The sequence below is a fragment of the Apodemus sylvaticus genome, chromosome 7, assembly GCF_947179515.1.
Source record: "Apodemus sylvaticus chromosome 7, mApoSyl1.1, whole genome shotgun sequence".
NCBI classification, from domain to species: Eukaryota; Metazoa; Chordata; class Mammalia; order Rodentia; family Muridae; genus Apodemus; species Apodemus sylvaticus.
This window is the reverse complement of record NC_067478.1, coordinates 120495676-120520813: the sequence shown is the minus strand read 5'-3', so window position 1 is coordinate 120520813 and position 25138 is coordinate 120495676. Positions and strand designations below refer to the sequence as shown.

Here is a 25138-nt window from a genome sequence, read left to right as displayed (position 1 = left end):
ATCTCCAGTGGCCGCAGACAAAACATTAATTGGTAATTGCACATTTTAGCCCATGGCTCCTTTAAGAGGTTTATTCTGTATTGCTGAGACCAGGACCTTACGACACCCACTTCCCTAGTCACCGCAAGAGAGCCTTGAACTTATGCTGCACTTGGAAAGTGGTCGTGACTCATCCCTCAACAAAAGCTGAGAATCGCCAGTGTTCACAGACAGGCTGTGAACCAACTCCCTTCTGCAGTCGGAGGAATGAGCCCTCCCACTGCGGAAGACCACGCACCTTTTAAATCAGATCCTAAATGCCAGCACACAGGACTCCCTGCTGGTTCTCCTGCTTGCTCACTGGACACGTGTTTACAGAGTGCCTGGGGTGTCTCGGCGCTGATTAAAGAGTTGGTGATACAGCAGCAAATCAAAGCTCTGACCTTTGTAGATCTATTTGTGCTGCTCTGACACAAACAGATTAAACCAAGCAGGTGTGTATCCTGAGAGGTGTAGTCATCCGTCCTTCACGGGAACAAAGTCACAGGGTCACGGGCTTGGGTGGGAAAGGGTATGTCATAACAGGCCTTTCCATGTGTTAAAATTTACACGCAAACCAGGTGCCCGAGTGTCTGGCCCTGACGATGGCACTGGGAAGAACAGGGATGTCCTATATGCTGTCCCCCTCCTCCCTACACTCCAGAGATGCAGAACAGGAAAGCAGACAGAGAGAGAGAAAACAGGCTCCAGAGAAAACAAGGCCAATGCTGGCTGCCTAGTCTCTGCAGGCCAGGGGCTGCCCACCTCCCTCGGACCGACTCTGCTGAGTCTGACTCTAGAAAAGATGAATAACAAGAAGGCAGCATTGTCTCAAGAAGTATGCAAACATGACCAATTAAACCAAGTCTCAGGCGGAAGGCAGGAACTTCCTCAAGGACAAAGTACACTCCGTTCAGTGTGGGGCTCACATTTCGGCAAGCACAAACTACAACAAAATATGTGTTTGTAGCTTTAAAAGTAGCCCCCACCCAGAGCTGGAGGGTCTCTATGTGTCCCTTGGTAAGCTGCAAATGTGCCAGAACCCTGCTTCCAGAATGATCTGTGCTGCTTCTGCTGCCACACCACCGAGTGGATCTGGTTTGCAAGCCTCAGTAGTCCACTAAGGAATGAAGTGAATCGCTAAGGCTGGACACAGGGTCAGTGACCCCAGGGTGGTCATTTAGGGCCTGCGTGTGTCTGTAAGAAAAGGGGGAGTGCTTACAAAGAAATCCAGTCATCACTGGAGAAGTGCTCCGAGCCACCAGGTCACCAGACGGAAGGGCTGACCTCCAGGCCAAACGCACATCAGCTTGGGCATCAGTATGCCAGCCCCACCCGCCCCACGGCTTCTCCCTACGTCCCGGAAGGGAAGCAGAGAAACCAGCTAAGCCCAGCTGCTCAAATCCATGAGCACTTTATCTAAACTTCACCTTAGAGGGCCTTTATAGCAGAAGCCGTCACTGACCTCCAGGAAAATACCAGACCCCGTAAGTCACCATCTGTGGAACTCACAGCAGGGGACCAGACAATCTGGCTCCTCCCAACACCACAGAGGGATTTCTACTTTCTGTGGTGCTCTGTCGTCGCTGAGTGCTCACCTATGTCTTTACTGCCGCTGCTACGCTCTGATGCCCGCAGAATGTGTCCTATATGCCACAGCCAGTACCAAGTGTGATGTCTGGGATGCTGTGGGTCCTCTGGGAGCTCAGGGTAAGAATGGGAGGGGCCAAATGAAACAGAGGTTGAGGACCCCGAGCGCATTCTGACCAAAGGTTGCACATGATTAGCTCAGACCGTTCCTGGTCTTCTAAAATAAAACATCATTTTTTACTGCCTCCAAGTACTGCTATAGGTATGCTACCAAAAAGACGAAGCTTTTTGAAAAGAAAAATCTATATCCTAAGAAAAAAATATTTTAAAGGTCATTTCCAAGTTAAAAAAAAAAAAAGATAAAACCACAAACACACTGTAGAGATTTGTAACGGAATGTCTCGGACATGGCAATATAAAAATACACAAAATCGGTTTCTTAGTTACCACTTCCCAGCTACGCCCTAACTCAACAGAGAGAAGCATCATGGGACAAGCCACTCGAAGTACCCAGTACACTCATGAGATCAGCTTTCCAACTTAGAAAGCATAAGCCAAACCCGCTTTTCTGTACACTCCCAGAGGCAGACAACCACTGACAGGACTTCGGACGTCACCAGAACGCAGTTAGATTAGGTAAACAATTGTCCCTAGGACTGGCCCAGAGTGAACTGGGCGGTTCCTGAGGACTTCCATTTAAACATGATAAAATGTGAACATAGAACACATTCACGCGGTCACAATGGACTCAGGCTTTAGCGAGTTCTAAGTCAGCATAGGTGTTTCTAAGGCTGGGCCCGGGGCCCACACCTGAAGCCCCGACACATGGGAGCCTGAGGGGAGAAGACGGATGAGATCCTGACAGAGGCCGGCTGAGCTATGACAGGGAGAGAACCGCGTTACAAAACAAAACTGTTCATAAAGCAATGCGCGGATCTGTTCTAACCTCCCATACGTAGAATTTATTCCAAAATGTTTATCAGTGCTGGAATGTTCTTCTCAAAAGACTTCAATTATACAAATCAATGTGCAATTTTAAAAGTTGGGCTTAAGTCTAATCAATCTGACTCTAAACAAATGGCCGAGGCCACTGTTGTATCAGTTCCATTCTCTGCTCTCGCTGGGCAGTGCCCCTTGCTGTGGTCTCCTCGTGTGCTTCAGGAAAATCTGTTCTGTCTCACACGCCTTGACACCTCTCGATAACCTCTAAACTCAGGCTTCCCATTGGGTCACACCACGGTGTGACTGTCTCCGTCACTGGGTTCAGTCAGCACTGCCTCAGCCTGTTGTCCCTGCAGAGGTCAAAGGGCAGTAAGCAATGTCAGAGGATAACAATTAGCTGAGGCTGGTAACAGAACAGCTTGCTGTACAGGAGCTGAGACTCAGGTCACAGCCAACTTAGGACACTGCCTCATGCAGGTCGCCTTCCCTGGCAGGCCAGGGAACGGTTTTCTTGTCCAACAGTCAGTAAGGGCACACAGAGGGTTTATTTATTTATTAAATTACATCCTGACAGGTTTATTATTATCTTACAAAACAAAGCATCCTCCAAAGTGCTTGCTCTCTCGAAGCTCCAGTCTGGCAGCACTGCCGGTGCACAACGGTGCTTCTCTGAGACTAGAAGGCTCTGTGCTCTGAACGGCCCTTCAGTGAGGACTTTACACAAAGCACACTTACGCATTTCCGTATTTTGTCTTGTGGGACGTTCCTAATCTATTCTTCCATGACGCTGTTGGCCATTATATCTAGTAGAGACCGGTAGGACACACACTACGTCAATACCAAAAACATCTACTGCAAACAAACTATGGATCCACCAGGGGTGCGTGAGCCACGGAAGTCACAGGCTTGAAATTCAAGAACGAAACCATTAGCAGGATAAGTTCAGAAGCCTCTGGCGAGAGTTCTTCTCCCCATTGCTTGCTGCAGCCTCGCTGCTCAGGTCCAAATCTGTCAAAATTAAAACCATTATGTATGAGGGGGACAGTAGGAAGCACTGGTATTAACCCACTCTGAGGGACTGCTCATATACATCCTTCACGCCATGGCTGCTTCTCAGGCTAAAGTCTTAAAGTCGGGTGGAGATGCCAGCCACCCCCTCTTATAATAAGAAGTCAGAGCATGACTCTAGGGGTAACCAGCCACTCTCTTGGCTATATATGAGGCCTGCTCCATAGGAGAAAATTCACACCTGTACAGTAAACATGGCCCAAAGCCCATAGGTCAAGAGATCCTATGTGCTAGAGGAGAACCTGCTACTGTTATTTTGCTAAACGGGTATGTGGTCGAATTCCCTTCTAAATATGTCCGTCCTCAGAGATTGGTGCCGCCCTCAGCCAGAGAGCCCACCTACTGCAGCGGGCAGCCGTCAACGCAGACTCAGGACCCATTCAAGTGCCGACAGCAAGTGAAATGGCCGCTGAGTGCCCAGCCTTCCATGGGACCTCGATTCCAACCCCCGGCCCTACGTCAGGGCTCAGGGCACACCCATGAAGAGGAGATGATGTCAGTGCCAGGGGCAGGTGGTAAGAGTCTGGCTTCTGAACCGAACACGGCCTGGCTCACGGACTAAACAAGTCAGACAGAGCCAACACGATCAGCCAGTGTCCCTACCGGAAGCACTAACTGAACTCCGTGGGTCAGAAAGCATAAAGACTATATGAAGGTGGGAATGGGATATATGGGGTACACGTATGTGGGGGTACACACATATGGGGGAAGCTGGATATGATCAAGATATTCTGTAAACACGTATGAAATTGTCAAAGAATAAATACAGAGAAGGACAAAGAGACCAGAGCTACAGAGAGGAAGACAAGGCAAAGAAGAGGCGTGCTAGAAACAGAGGTGAGGCATGAGACAGCAGGCACGACCCAGACAGAGCAACCAGCAGGCTGACAGGAAGACAGAGAGAGGAAACAGAGTCATCCTTCTTTGGAAGCAGGATAACACCGATTTGTTCCTGTATCCTTGCAGCCTAGGGCTCCCCCAGGATAACACTGGGGCAAGGGTTCAAGTCACAGTCAGGGTAAAGACTCCCCAGACTGCTAAACAGGCGTGTCTGCCCAGAGAGCCTGCCCTACCTTTGAGATCCACTCTCTGGCTGCCCCGGTCCTCTCCCTTGGTCTGTTGGGACATGGGAACTTTTCCATCAATGATGTCCATCTTAATCATGCCCAGGTTTGTCAGGAGCAGCATGGGGTCAATGCCCTGCCCATTGCTTTTAATGTTCTCCAGCACCTTCAGACACTTGTACGATTTGAGCTCACTTATGTTCTCCTCAAGAAAAAGGTTGTAGAGGCTCAAGTCGTTGTAGCCTTCGGACTTGAAATGTAGAACGTCGAAGGTGGGCAGGATTTCGTACACTTTGAGAACGTCTGTCTTCTGCCGGAACGGGACAAAGAATGTGTAGATGACCACGGGAACCAGCAGAGCATACACCAGGAGGTTTATGAGGCTCAGCAGCTGGAAGATGCCAACGGCGATGAGCTTGCACTGGAAGCGATCGGGAATGGTGCTGTCGTTTTTCAGGACGCCTGATTTGATGCTGCAGAGAAACTCGTCCGAGAGTGAGGAGAGGCTGAAGTAATAGCTCAAGTAGATACAAGCCAGCAGGATAACCGCAAATGTCACCAGCCGGCAGCTAATGTATTTCGTGATTAAATGGCTAGAGTTCTTCTTTGTCTTCAAGTACTGCTCCACGATTGGGTACTTGAAGTGGCTTTCAGATATCTCCCACAGACTAGAAAACAAAGCAAATAAAAATAATTCAGACCCTGGCCAGTCTCATCAGCTGTGAAAGGCCTGGGCTTATTTAACACTGTCACACTGAAAACTTCAAACACATTAACAATAACTTCATCTGAGTGCTAGGGAATAAGACCATGCTTAAAACCTCTTCTCGGTAGGCAGTGGTAGCACAGGCCTTTAATCCGAGCACTTGGGAGGCAGAGGCAGGAGGATCTCCGAGTTTGAGACCAGCCTGGTCTACAGAGTGAATTCCAGGACTGCCACAGCTACACGGAGAAACCTTGTTTCAAAAAACCAAGACAGATAAACAAACAAATCCTTTTTTTCCCCTTTAAATGTTTTAAACATTTAAAACTTTGCCTGCATGTGTGCAGAGCCCCCGGGGAGCCAGGAGAGGACATCAGATCCCCCGAAACCAACACTCCGGCCTCTGAAGAGGGGCGAGGGCCCTTAGCTGCTAAGTCATCGCCCCAAGCCACTCCCCCTGCCTTTAATATTTTAAAGACAGCCTACTTGATTAAATGTGAGTTAATACTTAATAATATTTAGGGTATGGTATCCACTGCTCAGTGTTTGTTAAATAAATTTTTCAAATCCAGAATAGCAGCTGGTGGTCTATTATTGTTTTTAAATGACAATCTCCCACTAAGCATAAAAAAGAGTAAAGAACTTTCCAACCCATGTAGAACACACGCCTACTAGGGAGGGTGGAGGTCATTCAGGGACCCAAATGACCTAGTCCGGGGCCCTGTCTCTCTCATAAGAAACTATAGACCAGTGTTTCTCTATTATCTAGATATAAAAGGGTGAAAGAACAGAAGCAAATAAACTCATTTAGTTAATAATGTTGCACTCAAACCCAGTGTCTGGACTGTGACAGCTAGTTTTATGACACCTTGACACAAGCTAGAGTCACTTCACAACAGAGAACCTCGGTTGAGAGAAGGTTCCCACCAGGCTGGTCTGTGGATAGGCCTGTGGTGCATTTTCTGGATTGATGGTTGATGTGGGAGGCCCGGCTCACTGTGCTGACTGTGGGCAGTGCCATCCCTGGACTGGCCACCGTAGGTGCCGTAAGGAAGCAGGTGGAACCACCGTTTAAGTGGCACTTCCCCAGGGCCTGGGCATCAGATGCTGCCTCCAGGTTCCCGCCCTGCTTGTCCTGTCCTATTGCTGTGATAAAGCACTATGACCAAGAGCAGCTTGAAGGGGAAGGATTTAGCTTAGCTAACAGTTCAACCTTACTGAAAGAAAACGGGGCAAGCAGATGTTGGCTTATTATTGTTTTTTAAACGACAATCCCCCATTAACATGAAAAATAAAGAAATTTTTGGCCTAACCAACTAGACCACATATGCGTCTACCTGGTAGGGTAGAGAACACTTGGCAGAGCCAACTGGCAGATTAGTGTCTCTGGCTTTCATAGTTCTTGCCCTGGCTTCTTTCAATAATGGACTGTAGTACTGAACTGTTAGCTAAAATAAATCTTTCCCCTTCGAGGAGCTTTTGGTCACGGAGTTTTATCTTAGCAACAGAAATTCTATGATGGGAATATAGCAGGTATTTCTAGAAATAAGACAACTGTTGCTGTTGTTACTACTAGCCACGACAGAACCTGAGGAAGAATGTGAGAAAGAAGGCAGCGCCTCCACCCAGGGAGTCCATCTCTCATCCTTTCTACAGGCATGGCGGCCTTAGAATCCTCTGTGCCTTTCCATTATGGGAGATCAAAGCAAGCACGCTACAGGTGAGACTTTGACCTGTCACTTCTGTGAGAACTGCTTTTCAAAGGATGAGACCAGACTGGGAAAGGTCATTGACCTGGGGAGAGTGAGGTCTGAGGAGAACAGGCCGCACCCCCAGTAGATGGTTGACACCCTACCTACCCCCTTCCCACTCTCGCTAATCAGCAGCCTGGGCCAGCATAACAGGAAAAAGGGGTGTAGGGACCTGACCCTGGGGGGGGCCACGGACAGCCTCTGGAGCCATTACCTCTGCCCCAGATTCTCCGTCACTCCTGGGGGTCCAGGCCCGTCTCTCAGGTCCAAATCTCGAGCACTCTTTGCAGCCTTGATGGCGCGGTTGTAGACTTTGTCAAGTTCCTCCATAATGAACTTCAGGTCTGAGCAGAGGTGTGGAGCCGCGGCGAAGCGCCAGAACAGCGCGGGCAGGTACAGGAGTATGGCGAACAGCAGGAGGATGTAGGGGAAGAACTGAAAGGCAAGAGCCAGCCATGGTGAGCACCCCCCTCAGAGCAGCGAGCGCTGGTGAGCACCCCCCTCAGAGCAGTGAGCTCTCGTGAGCACCTCCCTCAGAGCAGTGAGCTCTGGTGAGCACCTCCCTCAGAGCAGTGAGCGCTGGTGAGCACCCCCCTCAGAGCAGTGAGCTCTCGTGAGCACCTCCCTCAGAGCAGTGAGCTCTGGTGAGCACCTCCCTCAGAGCAGTGAGCTCTGGTGAGCACCCCCCTCAGAGCAGTGAGCTCTGGTGAGCACCCCCCTCAGAGCAGTGAGCTCTGGTGAGCACCCCCCTCAGAGCAGTGAGCTCTGGTGAGCACCCCCCTCAGAGCAGTGAGCTCTGGTGAGTACCCCCCTCAGAGCAGTGAGCTCTGGTGAGCACCTCCCTCAGAGCAGTGAGCTCTGGTGAGCACCTCCCTCAGAGCAGTGAGCTCTGGTGAGCACCTCCCTCAGAGCAGTGAGCTCTGGTGAGCACCCCCCTCAGAGCAGTGAGCTCTGGTGAGCACCCCCCTCAGAGCAGTGAGCGCTGGTGAGCACCCCCCTCAGAGCAGTGAGCTCTGGTGAGCACCCCCCTCAGAGCATGGACAGCTGGTGAGCACCCCCCTCAGAGCAGCGAGAGCTGGTGAGCACCCCCCTCAGAGCAGTGAGCTCTGGTGAGCACCCCCCTCAGAGCAGTGAGCTCTGGTGAGCACCCCCCTCAGAGCAGTGAGCTCTGGTGAGCACCCCCCTCAGAGCATGGAGAGCTGGTGAGCACCCCCCTCAGAGCAGCGAGTGCTGGTGAGCACCCCCCTCAGAGTAGTGAGCTCTGGTGAGCACCCCCCTCAGAGCAGCGCGCTCTGGTGAGCACCCCCCTCAGAGCAGCGAGCGCTGGTGAGCACCCCCCTCAGAGCATGGAGAGCTGGTGAGCACCCCCCTCAGAGCAGTGAGCTCTGGTGAGCACCCCCCTCAGAGCATGGAGAGCTGGTGAGTACCCCCCTCAGAGCAGCGAGAGCTGGTGAGCACCCCCCTCAGAGCAGCGAGAGCTGGTGAGCACCCCCCTTCAGAGCAGCCAGCACAAGCCACCGACAGCCTCCTTGGAAACGCCCCGACTCTGCCTGGAGCTGCTCTTGTCCTCATTCTGGGGACAAATGAGCATTCCCACGGCCCTCAGCGACACCAGCTTGCTGTCTGCTGATTAATGCTTGCACAGATATCTGACCCCGAGTTGACCCATTCCCATTCAATAGACATTAACAGAAGGAAGTGGTGACTACGTGGAGACAAACAGTATCTCCTTCTAATCACAGAAAAAGAAAAATAAATACACTCTCCCGTCCTACAGAATGGTTCCTCATCAGAGCCCCAATTAAGGAACAGGTAGATGTCACAGTGGCCTTCGTTGGTTTTTTTTTTTTCCCTTTCATTTGTTCTGGTTTAAAGCTCTAGTTTTTTTGTTTTGCTTTTCTCTTCTTTGAGCACTGGGAAAATGCCAAAGAAACATCATGACAAATCCTGGCTTAGGTGGTCTGGTAATTACCCTGTAGAGCAGTTGGAATAAGCACCTAAAAGCTACAGGACGCAGGGGGAGGGAGCCTTACCGCGGACGTCACTCTGCAGTTGGGTAGTGTCCTGTGCAGAAGCCTCAGCACAGTAAGTCACAGTGAGGCACTTGGTGGACACCCAACAGTCCAGAGGGGTCAGGCGGTGAAGGGCAATCTGGAACTAGTCCAACTAGAAGCTTGGGAAAACGTGGAGCCTCTGACCCTCAGTTTCCCTCTCTGAAGTGGTCGTGTGATACAGGAATCATGCAGATGAAACTGGATCGCTCAGGAAAAGAAGCTGAACATGGCCGCTGCCTGTCCTGTCCAAAGCACTGGCCATCAGAGGGCAACACCAACAATAGGGCCTCCTACGTGTGGTCCTTCTCTCTACCCATAGGCCTCTGAGGGTCACTCCTGTCTGAACAGGGGAGGGGAAGCCGGGAGTGGCTTCTGGCTCCGGATCACCAAGCTGGCAAGTGACTCAGGGAGACTATGGCCCCCAAACTGCAACGCTACACAGCGTTTCATGACACCGTTCCAGTTTTACAGTCACTGTAGTGACACCAAGGTCATTCTGACTGGACACAATATCCTCTCCTTGGACACCCAGAGGAGTGGCAGGACCCGTGCCAGCCCTGAATTCCCTACAGTAGGAGACTGAGGCTGCAAAGGCCCCGTGGGCATTCCTGGGGACCCCGCCTGCTTTCCATGGGAACACCTTACACGTGCACAGTGTGTGTACACGTGACTGACGCACTACTATGGAGTATGAAATCTCAGGCTCTGGTGTGGATCTCACTGTTTTTCACGGCCACTCTCCTTCCTGCTCTAAGGCCCCGCCCCAGGTGCCTATCACCATGCAGTCGCTATGGCTTCATGGTCTCTTGGATTTGTCCCATGACTCCTTGGGTTATACTTGGTTTTCATGGAAATAATGTTTCTTGTTTTTGTCTTTAAATGCATGAAGCAACACACACAGGCTTACAAAGGAAGTGGGTGGTGCTGACACAGTTACCAAAATATGAAAAAGTCGACTTGCACATGCTTTGCCCCCAAGTTCTGCGGCACCTCCACTTGGCGGTACTTTGGGGTTCACGCAAGACAGAGTCTTTCAAAGTTAGCGTGATCTGCAACGAGCTGACATACAATGGGGCACAGTGCAGGCTGCACATGGCTGAACTGCACTAGGGGTGGGTGAGATTACAGCTGGCTGTGTTCACTCCACCTTTGTCTGGTCTAGTCGGTGACTATCATTATATAAATAAACTAAAGCCCAAGCCATTCCAACACTGAGGCAGCCAAGCACTGGGGACCACAGGGGGCAGACATCTCAATTTCTCTCTCTCTCTCTCTCTCTCTCTCTCTCTCTCTCTCTCTCTCTCTCTCTCTCTCTCTCTCAAAAGATTTGTTTATTATGTATACAGTATTCTGCCTGCATGTACGCCTGTAGGCCAGAATAGGACACCAGATCTCATAATAGATGGTTGTGAGCCACCTGTAGTTGCTGGGATTTGAACTCAGGACCTCTGGAAGAGCAGCCAGTGCTCTTAACCACTGAGCCATCTCTCCAGCCCCATGGCAGAAAAATTTCTAGCTTAGGCTTCTGAAATATTGTTAAGAGTCTTGTTTGTGTTGAGGCTATTTGAATAACAGGACTTGCCTCAAATTTTACCCCTAAAGTAACAAGTGTACAGTTTGTTTAACACACCCAAGAAGTGTGACATTTAGCCCAGTAGGCAATAGAGCACAGTTCACTGTAATTAGAAAATGAGTGTTTGAAGGTGTTACACAGGGAGTATTCCCGGTTTCCTAAATGTTCTTGCACTCTGGATAACTCTGCAGGAATGTGTAGGAAGGCCTGGCTTGCTAGTTTTCCCCAGACTTAAATTCTCCCACCCCCATCAACAATATAAAAACTGTTCTACATGCTCCAACAAGGCAGTCAATTCAATTCAACTGAAATACAAATCCAAGAAGCATTAAATCAGAGCCTTCGCAAGCCTTTTGCCAAATTAGGGATGTGGCGAATAGCCAAGGTGTCTACATGAGGGGCAAGCTTTGCCCCTGGTGCTGCCTTCTCTATGCTGGGTCTGAGGTGCACGTCACTCAAGGCTCTGACCGCACCCCTCGGTTCAATGTCCCAGACGGCCAGCAATGTGCTCTTCCCAGACAGTGAGACCCTTCACGGAAAGACAAGCAGCCATTCCATCTGCAGCCAGTAGCCTCCGAGCTTTGGAAGGGCTTTTGGTCACACAGCCCATGTTTGAAAGGAGACAGGGGCGGCCTAGAACAACCTCCCTCTGTGGTCCAACTCTTTCCTCATCTAAGACAAAGATGCAGGCAAGCAGCTAAACGCTCTCCAAGGGATATGGAAGAGCCTTACCAGATGTGGAAGGGGACGGTGGACTTAGAAATATTCCTGGGCATCTGCTCAGTGCCAGGCAGTGCACAGGATGCCCCTGACTGCCCCGCAACACACTGCTAAATCAAAGCACATGGCACACAGACATGTATGAAGGCAAAACACAGACAAATAAACTGAAAAAAAAAAAACCAACAAAAAAAACAAGAAACTCTGAGCCTGAAACTGTTTGAAATAGGGTCTCGGCAAATACAGTTAGCCCTAATGAGGTCACATAAGGTAGGGATAGCCCAGGAACTGAGGGAGGTAAAGACAGACCACAGGAGGAGTGAGACGAAGGCGGAGACTAGAGACCTCGGACGATGATCCCCACTTCCCCTTAGCGTGAGTCTAGGGGTCAAGGAGAGAATGCATCCCTGCTGTGGAGTTTGTTCTGATCTGTGTTAGCTTTTACAGGGGCTCTGGAGAAATGTTAGCCAGCAAGGAAACTATAAAGGACCCTGACTCTTTTACACAGCAGGAAACCACAACAGAGAGCTTGATCAAACACACCTTGGCAAAACCACAAAGCGGAACAGAGGACCAGAGGACCACAGTCAGAGGCAGCTCTAAAGTGAGAGGGAGGCTGATGCCTACGCAGTGACAGGTGAGAGGAACGTGGTTCGGGTCCTGAAAGCACACAGACAGCTGTAGCCAGGAGTACTACAGCAGAGATCACCAGGAGAATGGGAGGAGCCGGAGAGTGGGAGGAGCCAGCGGATGGGCGGAGCCAGAGAAGGGAGGAGCCGGAATAATGGGAGGAGCCGGAGAATGGGAGGAGCCAGAGAATGAGAGGAGCTGGAGAATGGGAGGAGCCTGGGGGAATTCTGGCAGGGAGGGACAGGAAGTGGAAGCAGACAAATCAAAAGCATCTTGTATTGAAAGACAAAGGTATGAAGGATGTCAGTCCTGCTGTGGAATGTTCGGATCAAAACCCACTTAAGAGTTAGTTTCCAAATACGGGAAAAGAATGGCGGCAACGAGCCCCGGGCAGCTTTCAGAATGCAGACAGGAAAGATGTCGAGAAGAGCTGCTGGCATCTGAGCGGCAGGAGGGTAGCGCCTCAGAGTCCTGGAGAAGACAGCAAGCAGGAAGGGAAGGGCAGAGCCAAAACTTCAGAGTGTCATGGGAGAGGCGAAGCTCCGCCTGGGTCCAGATGTCCCCGCCTCACTCTGCCCTGTCTGAGAGTGCTTCAGGACCGTAGGCTAGACAAGGGTTTCCTGTGAAGCCCCCAGACATCGGGAGCCACGTTGTTTCCTCTGCAGCCATTCCCTTTGACCTAGGAAGAGTCTCAATGTGAGACCACACACAGAGATCGACCCAAGGGTGTGGCTGTGGGAAACTGCCCTAAGACAATGGGTGTGAGAAGCACCATTCTCCAGGTGGGGCTGGGGCGTGGTCCCAAGCTGTCCAGAGTGGAGAAATCAAGCTGGCAAAGCAGGCAATGACCCCTCTCTGCCCTTGTCCGTGGATGTGATGTGGTGGGCTGGTTCTGTTGCCTTGACTTTCCCATAGTCAGATGCACAGAAGAATAGACAGACTAGAACCTGGAGCTATTACCTGCAGCTGACATAAGCCACTTCTCCTGTAAGCTGAATTTCTCAGGGTGTTTTATCACAGAGATGAACTAAAACAGACATGGAATTGCAGGTTTGAGTAGACATCTCCACAGTAACAATGGTAAACAGGCTCACACTATCTGAGGAACAGCAGTCTAAAGTGGTGGTGCCCACTCAGGGCTCCAAGCCAGGCCGGGATCTTGAAGGATTTTGAGTACACCGCATTCCTGGCTGTAACCCCAATGTTAAAAGTTCCACTCTAGAAAGTGTAGGTGGAGTTCAGACCCGTGTTTGTACATACTCCAGGTAATGCCAGAGGCTTCCAGTGAATCCTGAGTCTCTATGACTCTGCCTTAGAGAAATATTTTGCATGCTTTGTTAAGTATTTTCTATTCTTTCCCTTTGTCTTTTAATTGCTCTCTCTGTTTCAGAGAAACCTTTGCCAATGATATACAGACGGAGGATAGAGAACAGAGTTCAAGCAGTCTTAGAGCGCCCTCTGCTGTTCTCCTGAATGCACGCACACGCCCAGCAAAAAAACACCCGCTCTTAGCACCTGTGAATGAAGCAGGGGAGGAAGTCCAGAGGAAGGGTCGAGAGAAGGTAAGCCTAGTCAATGGGGAGAATTAGCCAATTAACCACTGACAATGCGGGGGCCAAAGTGACAGTCACTTACGCGTTACCCTGAAGAATGTCTCTGAGGGGGATTTAGGTCTCCCGGTTTTAACTGGCATTGAACTGAGACTCTCTGAACTGCTCACACACCCTGTACCCCTGGTCCCCTGAGAACCATGCCTAGTGGACCCACAAGCTAGATGGCTGCCAAGAACTGAGGAATGGGAGTTTAGTGGACCCAGAGCTTTGTCAGGGAGGTCAGAGCTCAGAGGATGGGTATGCAGAGGACTGTAAGCAGAACTATAGGAATTAAGCACGATTAGTCACTGGATGCACTTACGACAGTGACCCTCTTAGAGAAAGTGACTTAAAAAGACTATTCTGAGGAAAGGGGTTTTGCAATCTGAAAATTCTCCCATTTCTTCTTCTATTTAAAACTATATAAGATCATTCCATTGCACTATCATTTAGCGTGCAAACTAGTTTTAGATTAAATCTGTATTTTCCCCCTCTTGCTCCAACCCAGCTCACTCCAGCCCATAGGTTTATTTGTTTCTCATTACAGATGGTTGTGAGCCACTATGTGGTTGCTGGGATTTGAACTCAGGACCTCCAGAAGAGCAGTCAGTGCTCTTAACCGCTGAGCCATCTCACCAGCCCCCTATATTTTATTTTTAAAAGGTAAAAAACTGAAAAACATTCAGTGTGGGAACACAGCAGCTATGATTACCTATCTGTGCCCAACTCAAAAGCCACAGCTCTAATTCTGCATGGCATAGGCTACTTCCCTAGTCAGGGAACAAGCTTGGAAAAATATATATATTAAACTTACTTTATTTTTAATTATGTCTGTGTATGTGTGAGCATACCAGATATGTGTGGGTGCTATAAAGGTCAAAAGATGGGGTCAGATCCCCTAGAGCAGGAGGGACAGGCAGGTGCGAGCTGCCCTGTGTGGATGCTTAAACTAAGAGCCCCGAGACCAAGGCCCTCTGGAGAGCAGAGCACGCTCTTACACAGTGAGCCACCTTGACTGTACGCCCTGCTCACTCCCGGGACTGTCACACTCAAATCCCACACTCTGAAAGGCCTTGGACAATGAGTCTTTTCTCTGACTGTTCTGTAGGCCAAGATGCTCCCTCCGAAGGCCTGGGGAGACCGCCTCTCACAGGTCACCTTCCCCACAAGTATGCCCACTGTCCCCGCCTCTCACAGGCCACCTTCCCTACAAGTGTGCCCACTGTCCCTGCCTCTCACAGGCCACCTTTCCTACAAGTGTGCCCACTGTCCCCACCTCTCACAGGTCACCTTCCCTACAAGTGTGCCCACTGTCCCCACCTCTCACAGGTCACCTTCCCTACAAGTGTGCCCACTGTCCCCAACTCTCACAGGTCACCTTCCCTACAAGTGTGCCCACTGTCCCTGCCTCTCACAGGCCACCTTCCCCACAAGTGTGCCCACTGTCCCCATCTCTCACAGGTCACCTTCCCCACAAGTGTGCCCACGGTCCCCTCTGTGTGTGTCCCACATTTTCTCCCTGTAAGGACGATACTAACCAACTCCAGGACCGGCCCTCATAACTCACCCACTGTTTAAATGACCTGTTCAAATGAAGTCATATTCATCCTAACAGGGTTAAGATGGTAGCATAATCTTTTGGGTGACAAAATTCAAAGAGAGCACACCCACGTCCTTCACCGGGGTCTCTTGTGGCCAGCATAGCCCTGGAAGCATTAGGCTCTTGCTACTGTGCTGAGCAGATGATGCGCACAGGACAATGTGCTCTCTGCTCCCACAGAACGGCTTTCTGTTTGCCTCTCCACGGCAGCTCTGTCTTCTGCGGGATTCTCTTGTCCCACCAACTCTCCATGCCAGTGCCCCTCAGACTCTGTCCTAATTAGCTTTGAGCAGTCACCTGGCTGGGGAGCCTCCAAAAGAACTGCCTAGCTGAGTGGCCTGGGGTCGCGGGGGGGGGGGGGGGGGGATGTCACGATAGGGGGTGTCACGATAGGGGGTGTCACAGTTACTAACTGATGCAGGAGGGACCAATCTTTTTCTGGCAACACCATTCTCTGGGCAGCTGGTGCTAGGTTGTGTGAGAAAGTGAGTTAAGTGTGAGTGTGATTGTGAGGCAGAGGACAGGCCAGCAAGCGGCTCTCCTTCACAGCTGCGCCCCCGCCCTCACTTCCTTCAGTGGCAGATCATGACCTGAACATGAACCACATACACCCTTTCCTCTCCATGCTGCTTCTCCTCAGCATTTTATGACAGCACAGGCACAGAAAGGAACTAAAGAGACACCACACCTCCTACACCCTGGGTCTTACGGCTTCCGCACACACCCTGACAGGTGCCCTGAGTTGGCACCAGAGATCAGACTCACATGTTCCTCACATAGTGTGTGTCTACACACCAGTGTGCCACTGTGGAGACCTCTATGCCGGCCTGCAATTCCGTGTCTGTCTTAGTTTCGTTTCTGTTGCTGTAATAAAATACCTTGACAAATCCAGTTTATAGGAGAAGTGGCTTATGTCAGCGCCCCAGATAGCTGGAATGGGCCCCGTATCACCAGGCATGCTACCCCAGTGGTTGGTCAGCTGCTACCACAACACAGCTAAGCACCTGCGTCCGTCTGTCTGTCCATCCGTCCTCTTCCATCCTGACCAGAGCCTTCCCCGGGCCAGGCGAGTGGTCTCTGCGCCTCTCCTCTCTGACTCACTAGGCTCTCCCACATCCCCTCTCTCTCTCTTCCCAACATAAACTCTCTTTTGTGCCTGGCTGAGGCTTTCCCTGCTCCCCTCCTATGGATCAAATCCGCCTCTGTAACTGGCGAGCCTTCCCCTGCCTCTCCTCCCACCACTAACCAACCAACAAGAGTTGGCTCTAAGGACCGACTCTTAGAACCCAACACACTCTGCTGAGGACATGCAGCGGCTCCCGCTGGTTCAACGTTTTGCCATACGCCTGTCTGGCAGCCACAGATCCTATTCTCCGTAATCCTGCGTCCATTCCAGTCGGCCATGGCCACCCTGTTTCCCAACAGGACAGAGCATCTCCAGGGAAGCGCCTCACCCCACACTCCCCCTACGCTTCTCAACCTTCCTGAGGCTGCGACCCTTTAGAACAGTTCCTCATGCCATGGTGACCTCCAACCATAGAATTATTTTGTTGCTGCTTCATAACTGTGATTATTTGGCTACTGTTATGAATCATAACATAAATATCTGATATGCTAGACATCTGATATGCGAGTCCCCCAAGGAGGGCTCCCCCCCCTTGTCGGTTCAGCATCCTCACCATCTCGTCTGCAGCCTCTCATCCACCTCAGTCTCAGGACTTACTTCACACAATCTTCCTGGACCGACCTACCGTCAAGGAAGGCACGTTTTTCTGAGAAGAACCGAGCCAGGTTTTCTGGTTTTGTTTTACAAATCACTTCTTCTATAGCTCAGTCTCCACCCACAACCTCCTGGCTGTCACTTCTCCACTAAAGCCCCTGCCACAGGAGCACCAAGGAATAACAGATCCAGTAAGCTGGGCTCCTCCACCCAGAGACCAGCGGAGGGACAGGGGAGCTCACGGCTCAGTCTCGCTTTCTAATTATTTTCTCGCATGTTCATTTCACCACAGGGACCTCTGAGAATCTGCGACGCCATCTGTGGCCCACTGCGGCCAAGCTAGCATGAGGAGGTGGACATCAGGTAAAAGGAACTCCGTGCCGCTGTCTGCAGCTCGGAAGCCTCCTTGGATCCCTCTAGCTCCCTGAGACGCCTCTGTAACTCAGTTCCCGAGTCCACTGCTATGAGAGATAGGTCTGATCAAGACCTCCCACAGGCCTGTTTCTGCTTGTGAGTTTTCCCCGGGTCTTCCTCATTTGTGGTATGTCTGGTGGATCCCAAACGCCCTGCATAAAGAGACAAAGCACAGGTGACACTCTGGATGGTGTCCCCTTCCTCCCGGGAGGACTCAGCTTTACTTCTGGCAAGCATGTAACTTAGAGGCATCCTCAATGCCCAAGTGGTCTCATTCCCCGAGCACTGAAATGGCTCGGACCAGTTCTCTAACCCCTGGGAGGGAGCCCCTTCCTCCCAGCCAAGCCTGAGTGCTAACCAGGCAGGTTTCTTCAATTTCTGTCCCCAGTCCTTGGCCAGAGCTGGGACACTCAGAACCACCACAGGAAATGAGCTCAGCGCCAGAAGGAGCCTCAGTCGCTTGTCACAGCAGGTCACCTTCGATGGGCCACCCACACTACTCCTTTGACTTGAAACTTGGGAGTCTACAGACCCGGGTTCTGTTTGTACAGCCCAGACCACTCTATGACCCCAGGGCCTTGGCTCTCAAGGCTTCCCATAGTGTTTCCTGTGAGAACCACCTGGACAGAAATCTCAGGGTATTTCTTGCTCCGGAGTCTCACTGCAGCTCGTGTCCGTGCCAACCCTTACCTTCAGCAATCCCTGCTACAATCCGAGGCTCAGCCAATGCCAACTCGGACTGGCTACAACTTGGCATTTCCACAATGACATTTTAACATGGCCTTAAACTGCAGCAGCACAGAGCGGGATTTACAAAGCTTCCTATCTTCTGCAAGTGCCCACTTGTGCGAAGGTCCTTACAAGGCAATGTGCTAACCCACAAGAACCCACCCAGCACTTGGGCTGCACATCAAAGGGAAAAGGCCAAGCCAGGCATCACGTGGTACGTCCACGCCAGATGTGCATATGCAGGTGCCTGGGGAAGGCGGGGTCAGAGCCAGCACCAGTCAGAGCACAGGGGAAGGGGTCTCGTAAGAGAAGAGCTCCGACCGGGTGACCACACGCCGGTACAGTTGCAGAGGGTCTGCAGTCAGCTCTGGCACTGCAGAAGACACACGTCTGTAGACGAGAACATCAGGTGAGACAAATGCTCTTGTTGGTTTTTTTCAAAGGGCAAAAGAACCAGTGGCTGAAGGGCAGGCTAAAGCAGAGTCCTGCCTTTGTATGCACAGAGAAAACCCAAGGTCTCAGGGAAGACCCAGAGTGTGACATCACGGCTCACCACAGGAAGACTCAGAGTGTGACATCACAGCTCACCACAGGAAGACCTGGAGTGTTGACATCATAGCTCACAGGAAGACCCGGAGTGTGACATCACAGCTCACAGGAAGACCCAGAGTGTGACATCACAGCTCACAGGAAGACCCGGAGTGTGACATCACAGCTCACAGGAAGACCCAGAGTGTGACATCACAGCTCACCACAGGAAGACCCAGAGTGTGACATCACAGCTCACAGGAAGACCCAGAGTGTGACATCACAGCTCACAGGAAGACCCAGAGTGTTGTGATAACAGCTCACAGGAAGACCCGGAGTGTGACATCACAGCTCACAGGAAGACCGAGAGTGTGACATCATGGCTCGCAGGAAGACCCAGAGTGGCGTGCTCACTCACAGAGAAGACCAGAGATGTCACATCATTGCTCACAGATGTCACATCACTACTCCCTAGTCAGACTGCAGGTGTCCAGTCATCTCTTCAGTGTTCCTCTGTGCACACTCGCTAGCTCCGGCTGCAGTTTCTTACTCTGCAGTGTCTGTATCCCCCACACCCAACCCTCCCCCGACCTGCACCTCTTCTCTCTAACCTGGACAGCCTGGCTGCTGATGCCTGTTGTGTAGTATCTCTCCTTCCCTCCAGTGCACCCACCTACCAGAAACCCACCCACCTACCAGAAACCCACCCACCTACCAGAAACCCACCCATGATGTACAGCCAGGATTCGCAGCCGGGCTCCTAGTCCTCCAGTAACACAAAGGCCAGAAGCAACCCAACTATTGTCAGTCTTTACTTTTTCTACGAGAGCCGCATATCACAAAAGGCTCTAGCCAACCTTCTGCAGGGGAAGTAAGGACTCAAAGAAGGCGAAGACAGACAAGGTGCCTCTCGTTGAAGAGCTAGAGCTCACGAGAGCATCTATTCCCTATCTGGTCCACATAGATGTGGGACACAGTCACTGCTGAGGCCCCCTCTGCATGTTTGGCTGACCACACACTCTTGCATGGCCGTGGCTGGCACAGCGTTCCCAGACCTTCACCTCTCCATCTATACGGCACCAGCGAGCACGGCAGGCAGGCAGGCAGGCAGGCAGGCAGGCAGGCAGGCGTGACAGCATCTCATTACCTTGTGCAGCCACAGGGGGAGGTTTCCGGACTCACTCTGCAAAGAGCTCTTCTGCTGTACAGCGGCCCAGCAGTACGAATCCACAAAGGCGGCCTGTCGCCAGGAGAAGGAGCTCGGGGAGAAGCAGCTTATCTGGGTACCTGGGGAGCAAAGCAGACAGTTCCGAATGAATGAAACACGCAAAGGCCTGCGTTCCTCCCCCACACGGCCCCACGGCCTCGGGGGTTCAAGTGCTGTCCGGTGGTCAAAGCTCCCCGCACTGAATTTGGACATCACACACCAGCTGAATGCAGGCATTTTAAAAATACCTTGACAGTAAAAGGTTGCTGGATATGCAATGATCAAAAATTCAAACTCAAATGTGGAACGAATCCAAGGTTTGCTGGCAGCCCCGGGTCTGAGCACGCAGAACACGCTTGGTATCACGCAACACTCTGAATACTGCCCGAAGCAACCCCGCTCACAGCCAAGACTATGATATGTTTTCGTATTCGATAGATTTTGTCAACTTGACGCAGGCTGGAGTCATGCAGGAAGAGAAAAGTCAGAGGAGAATTAGTTCTCTCTGGCCTGTGAGCAGGTCTGTGGGGCATTTCCTTAATGATATTCCTCCACAGCACCGCTCCTGCCGCCAGGTCCCTGCCATGGAGTGAAGCGTAAACCAACACTTTCCTTCAAGTTGTTTAGGGTCCTTGGTGTTTATCACAGGCATACAAGGCAAACTGGGAGAGTTACGAGTGCAGTGGCTTAACTGTGCAAAGTTTTCTACACTCATGGAAGCATAATGGAGGAAAACAAATTCACTAAATAGTATCCTAATATCACAATAACATAAGGATCAAATCGGAATATCTTTCGGATCAATTACGGCAACAAGCACGCCCACCCCATCCGTGAGTAATTTTAATAAGTGGTAAAATTATATATACACAAGAATGGTGTTAAATAAATGCATAACTATGAATAAATGCTTGATTTATATACACATATACCTGAGTTCTCATAACGGCCACGAGTGGAGAAAGTTTAAGAAGCTTGATCTAGGTCGTGGAGCACCAGGGCTGAAGAGGGGATGACGGTGAGGAAGGAACTAAGATACACCCAGCACATACTGGAACTTAGTGGAGTAAGATACACCCAGGACATACCGGAGTTTAGCACTGTGGAGTCACACCTGCTGACACTGGCCCTGACAACAGCTTGGGCTCTGCTGGGAGAACATTCTAGAAATAAGTGAAATACCATAAAAACAACAGGGGGCGAGAAAAAAATGAACAGAAATGCTGAAATACTGAGTTCAGGAGGTCAACAAAGAAGGCACCCATGGGTAGGCGGGCTACATGGTCAACTCAACACAGGTTTGTGCAGGCAGCGTCCAGAAGGCAGCCTTGAATATTCCTCCTCACGTTTGTTCATCTTCCGCCTTCTTTCTTTTTTTTAACTCTTATTTATTTTTATTTTATATGCATTGGTGTTTTCTGTGTTAGGGTGTCAGATCCCCTGGAACTGGGGTACTGACCATTGTGACCCACCATGTGGATGCTGGGAACTGAACTCAGGACCTCTGGAAGAGCAGTCAGTGCTCTTAACCCCTGAGCCATCCCTCCAGGCCCTCTCCACCTTATTTCTTGATAGAAAGCGCTTCACTAGAGCCTGGCTTTCAGAGATTGGGCTAGGCCAGGCTAGCCAGTAAGCCCCAGGCTCTTCTGGTCACAGCATCCCCAACCAGCATGTACCACGCCCCACTTATGTGGATTCTGCAGCTCAAAGTCAGATTCTCATTCATATGCAGCACTGTACCCTGTGAGCTTTCTCCACAGCCCTCAGGGAAAAGGGCTTGGTTTTTGTCCTAAGAAAGAAAAGTCTGAAGGGACATTGACCGCAGATGTCTGCTGGACAAAGAGGTAATTTTCCATTTCCTCTAAAAGAAGAAAAAGGGGGCACAAACCAAATTGTTTCCTAAATGGCTTAGATTTAGAAGGCAAATACTGAAGACTGAGCCTCCCAACAGGAGATAGGGTTGTGCAGGGACGAGACAGAAGACCTGGGTCCCACTCAGGGGTCTGTCGTAATGTGTTCTTCTGGGAAGGGACTGTGGAATGTGACCTTCTTGTGATTGATGTGTTTATCAAAAGATAAAGAAGTGTAAGAATATGTTCTAGGGGAGTGTGTTGAGGTATGGGGGAAGGGGGGGGGGGTCTCATCGGCCTGAGTTTATTCAGGGCGTGGGGAGGGGAGTTAAGAGGGTAGTAGAAGCAGAGAAAGGCTGAGAGTGGGAGAGAGGGAGTAGGGAGCAGAGGTCGGCCATGACTGTATGGAGGGGGGGAGGAAATGTGGAGAGAGGGGGAGCAAGAGAGCCGAGAGGCAAGAGAGGGGGGGGCAAGCAGCCCCTTTTAGAGTGGGCCAGGCCTACCTGGCTGTTGCCAGGTAACCGTGGGGTGGAGCTTAGACAGACTGCTAACAGTGATGGTTTGTATATGCTCCGCCCAGGGAGTGGCACTATTAAAAGGTGTGTCATTGTGGACACGAGCATTAAGACCCTCATTCTAGCTGCCTGGAAGCCAGTATTCTGCTAGCAGCCTTCAGATGAAGATGTAGAACCCTCAGCTCCTCCTGCTCCACGCCTGCCTGGATGCTGCCTTGCTCCTGCCTTGATGATAATGGACTGAACCTCTGTTCCTGTAAGTAGTCCCAATTAAATGTCGTCCTTATAAGACTTGCCTTGGTCATGGTGTCTGTTCGCAGCAGCAAAACCGTAACTAAGACACTTCTCCATGGCAAAATGGGAACGGCTTCCTCTGCACACACAGGTGTTGTGGGAGTGGCAGTCACTCTACCCATGTGGCCTCAGGGTCCAGCAGAACTGCGCCCCTTCCTTGCCTTCATCAAGTGTTTACTGGGGAGGGGACGTGTCACAGGCAGTGAGCCAGCGGTGGCGGCTCAGTTCCCACTGCCTTGCCCTGGTCCCTCCAGTCCCCCTCAGATGAGGCACGCTCTCCTCCACAGCCTACGCTCTCCTCCACAGCCCACGCAGGGTGAGGGGCCTGGTCTCTGCGGCTGTATTTAAACCTCACTCTGTCACTCGGTTGGGTGACTCATTGCTGGTAAGTCACTTAACCTTCCAAAGCCTGGGTCTCTAATGGGGATGACGTTAATATCGACACTGCTGTTGTTGGGATGGGGAGGGCGGGAGGGAGGCAGCAAAGTGGTGCTGTGGTGCCCGGGCCTCACTGGGGGCTCTGTGGGTGCCTGGGAACCATGAGCTGACTTCCCCCCCGCATTGCTTCAACGACTGAAGCACACCGCCATTGTCCCTTCTACTCTACGGAGACAGCATGGTAGACTCCCTAAGCCCTAGAGTAGAATCGGCCTCCAAGGGTCACCCTTCCCATGGAAGAGAGATCCATGCACGTGTGTGGTCTGTGTTGTCAGGACGGTGGACTTCTGAGGCTTGGGAGAGATCATCCTGACGTCACCAGCCGTTGCAAAGCATCCTGGGAGAGGGACAGTTCTTGCCATTGAGTGAGGGGGTTAAGTGTGACCTGGAATGGGTAAGACATTTCTAGGTGCTCCTGGCTCCTTTGACCCATTAAACTCAAGATGTAGCATTTCATAAAAACAGGGTGCGTGGGTCTCCTCACGCTCAGGTCCCGGCTAACATCTCCTGCCAAGGTATAAGTGTGCGGTTGCAGGGGACAAGCGGGATGAGTGTCCCCGGGTAACTGCCTATAAGCTATGTGCTTGGGACATCTGGGCAAATCCTCCTGGAAATGGACCGTGCTGTCAGGAGTCCGCCGCAGCCTGCCTGGGTCAGAACAACTCTCCTGTGCAGCATTTATACAGTCTCCCTGAAGGAAAGTGCTTCAAGAGCCGGGCTCTGGGAGGCACCAAGAGCCCAGCACTTGGGAGGCAGAGGGAGGTGGATTTCTGAGTTCCAGGCAAGCCTGGTCTACTGAGTGAGTTCCAGGACAGCCAGGGCTACACAGAAATACCCTGTCTCGAAAAAAAAAAAAAAGAAAGAAAGAAAAAGAAAGTGCTTCAAGCTCTCTTTCGGGGTTCAGGGACCTTCCTTCTGCAGTAGCAGAAACTCTTGGCAAAGAAAAACATCTCAACTATCTGTAGCAAACATCTTTCAAAAGAAAATGGAGAAAGCAGAGAGCTGGAGACTGAGGACACGCCGAGGTCCTCAGCCTCCAGTGCAGGCATCCCTAGTCTGCAGAGACAGCAGGCGACCTCGCTGGACACCACCAGTTCCCTCCTCCACCACCTACTCAAGACTCGGTCGTATGGCGGAGAAAAGGCCCACTTCCTGTAGCCTAGAGGGAACTAAAGCTCAGCCCGAAGTGGTCCCGCCACGCTCCGCCCCCTCTCCACGTGCCTCTGGACTCAGGAGAAGTCCCCACTAGGGTCTGTTAGGACAGGATGCCGCAGCGGGTGGCTCCCCCAAGTGGCCCTGAGTGGACAGCTTTCTGGCAATGGCTGAGAACATTCCGGCAAATGAAACAGATGAATACTTGGTGTTTTCTGCCTAGGAACGGGAAACTCAAAGAAGCCAAAAGCCATGCTAGGGCAGACACAGAACTAGGAAAAGAGACAGAATAAAGAGGGGGCTACTGTGAGAGCAGCCCCGAGCAGGCGCCCAGCTATCCAGCCTCAAACACACACACACACACACACACACACACACACACACACACGACAGTCTGACATCAGGGTGCTCAGCCACTGCTGTGGGCTGAGACGCCTGGTGCCTCGACACTTGACAAAAGACCCTCCAGCAAGTGTCCCAGGGTCCATGCACTGTGTCAGTGGAAGGAGGGGACAGGACTCTCCAGTGTTCTGGCCACAACTATACACAATGTGCATGTCATGATCTGAATTTCAAAATGTCCCTACAGGCTCTCGTAGGGAACTTACTTAGTCTCCAGTTGGTGGTACTGTTTTGGGAAGTTCTGGAAACTTGCGTTTGTGCGGTCTTGTGGAAAAGTAGGTCACTGGGGTATGCCTTGTACGATGTAAGTGGTTTCCTGTCCCATCCAGTCTCATGCTGTTTGCCTGCCCCATGCTCCCACAGCCCAGAGGTCCTAGACAAGCAGCCAGGGGCCGTGCTTATGCAGCTATGAGCCCAGCCACACCCTGTTTGGGTCACTACTTCTTTTGTTCAACAAATAATCACTACAGCACACACATGTTCATGTTCACGCCAAGAAGAAGAAAGACACTCTTTCAGGCTGACTGAAACATGGAGGGAGCTGTGGGCTTCACACCCATGGGGCTGACAAAATACGGTGAGAT

General features: G+C 51.3%; 1 protein-coding gene across 1 annotated transcript in view; it reads right to left on the bottom strand.

The window, feature by feature from the left end:
* Positions 1 to 1951: 1951 nt before the first annotated feature.
* The window catches only part of Panx1 (pannexin 1), a 37962-nt gene continuing 14775 nt past the window's right edge, over positions 1952 to 25138 (bottom strand). Inside the window, exons 2-5 of the mRNA XM_052189094.1 lie at positions 19844 to 19983; positions 7351 to 7571; positions 4692 to 5350; positions 1952 to 3558 (exon numbers count right to left, since the gene is read on the bottom strand). Coding sequence (XP_052045054.1) covers positions 3479 to 3558; positions 4692 to 5350; positions 7351 to 7571; positions 19844 to 19983 — 1100 coding nt within the window. The 3' untranslated portion in view covers positions 1952 to 3478. The remainder of the gene's footprint in view (positions 3559 to 4691; positions 5351 to 7350; positions 7572 to 19843; positions 19984 to 25138) is intronic.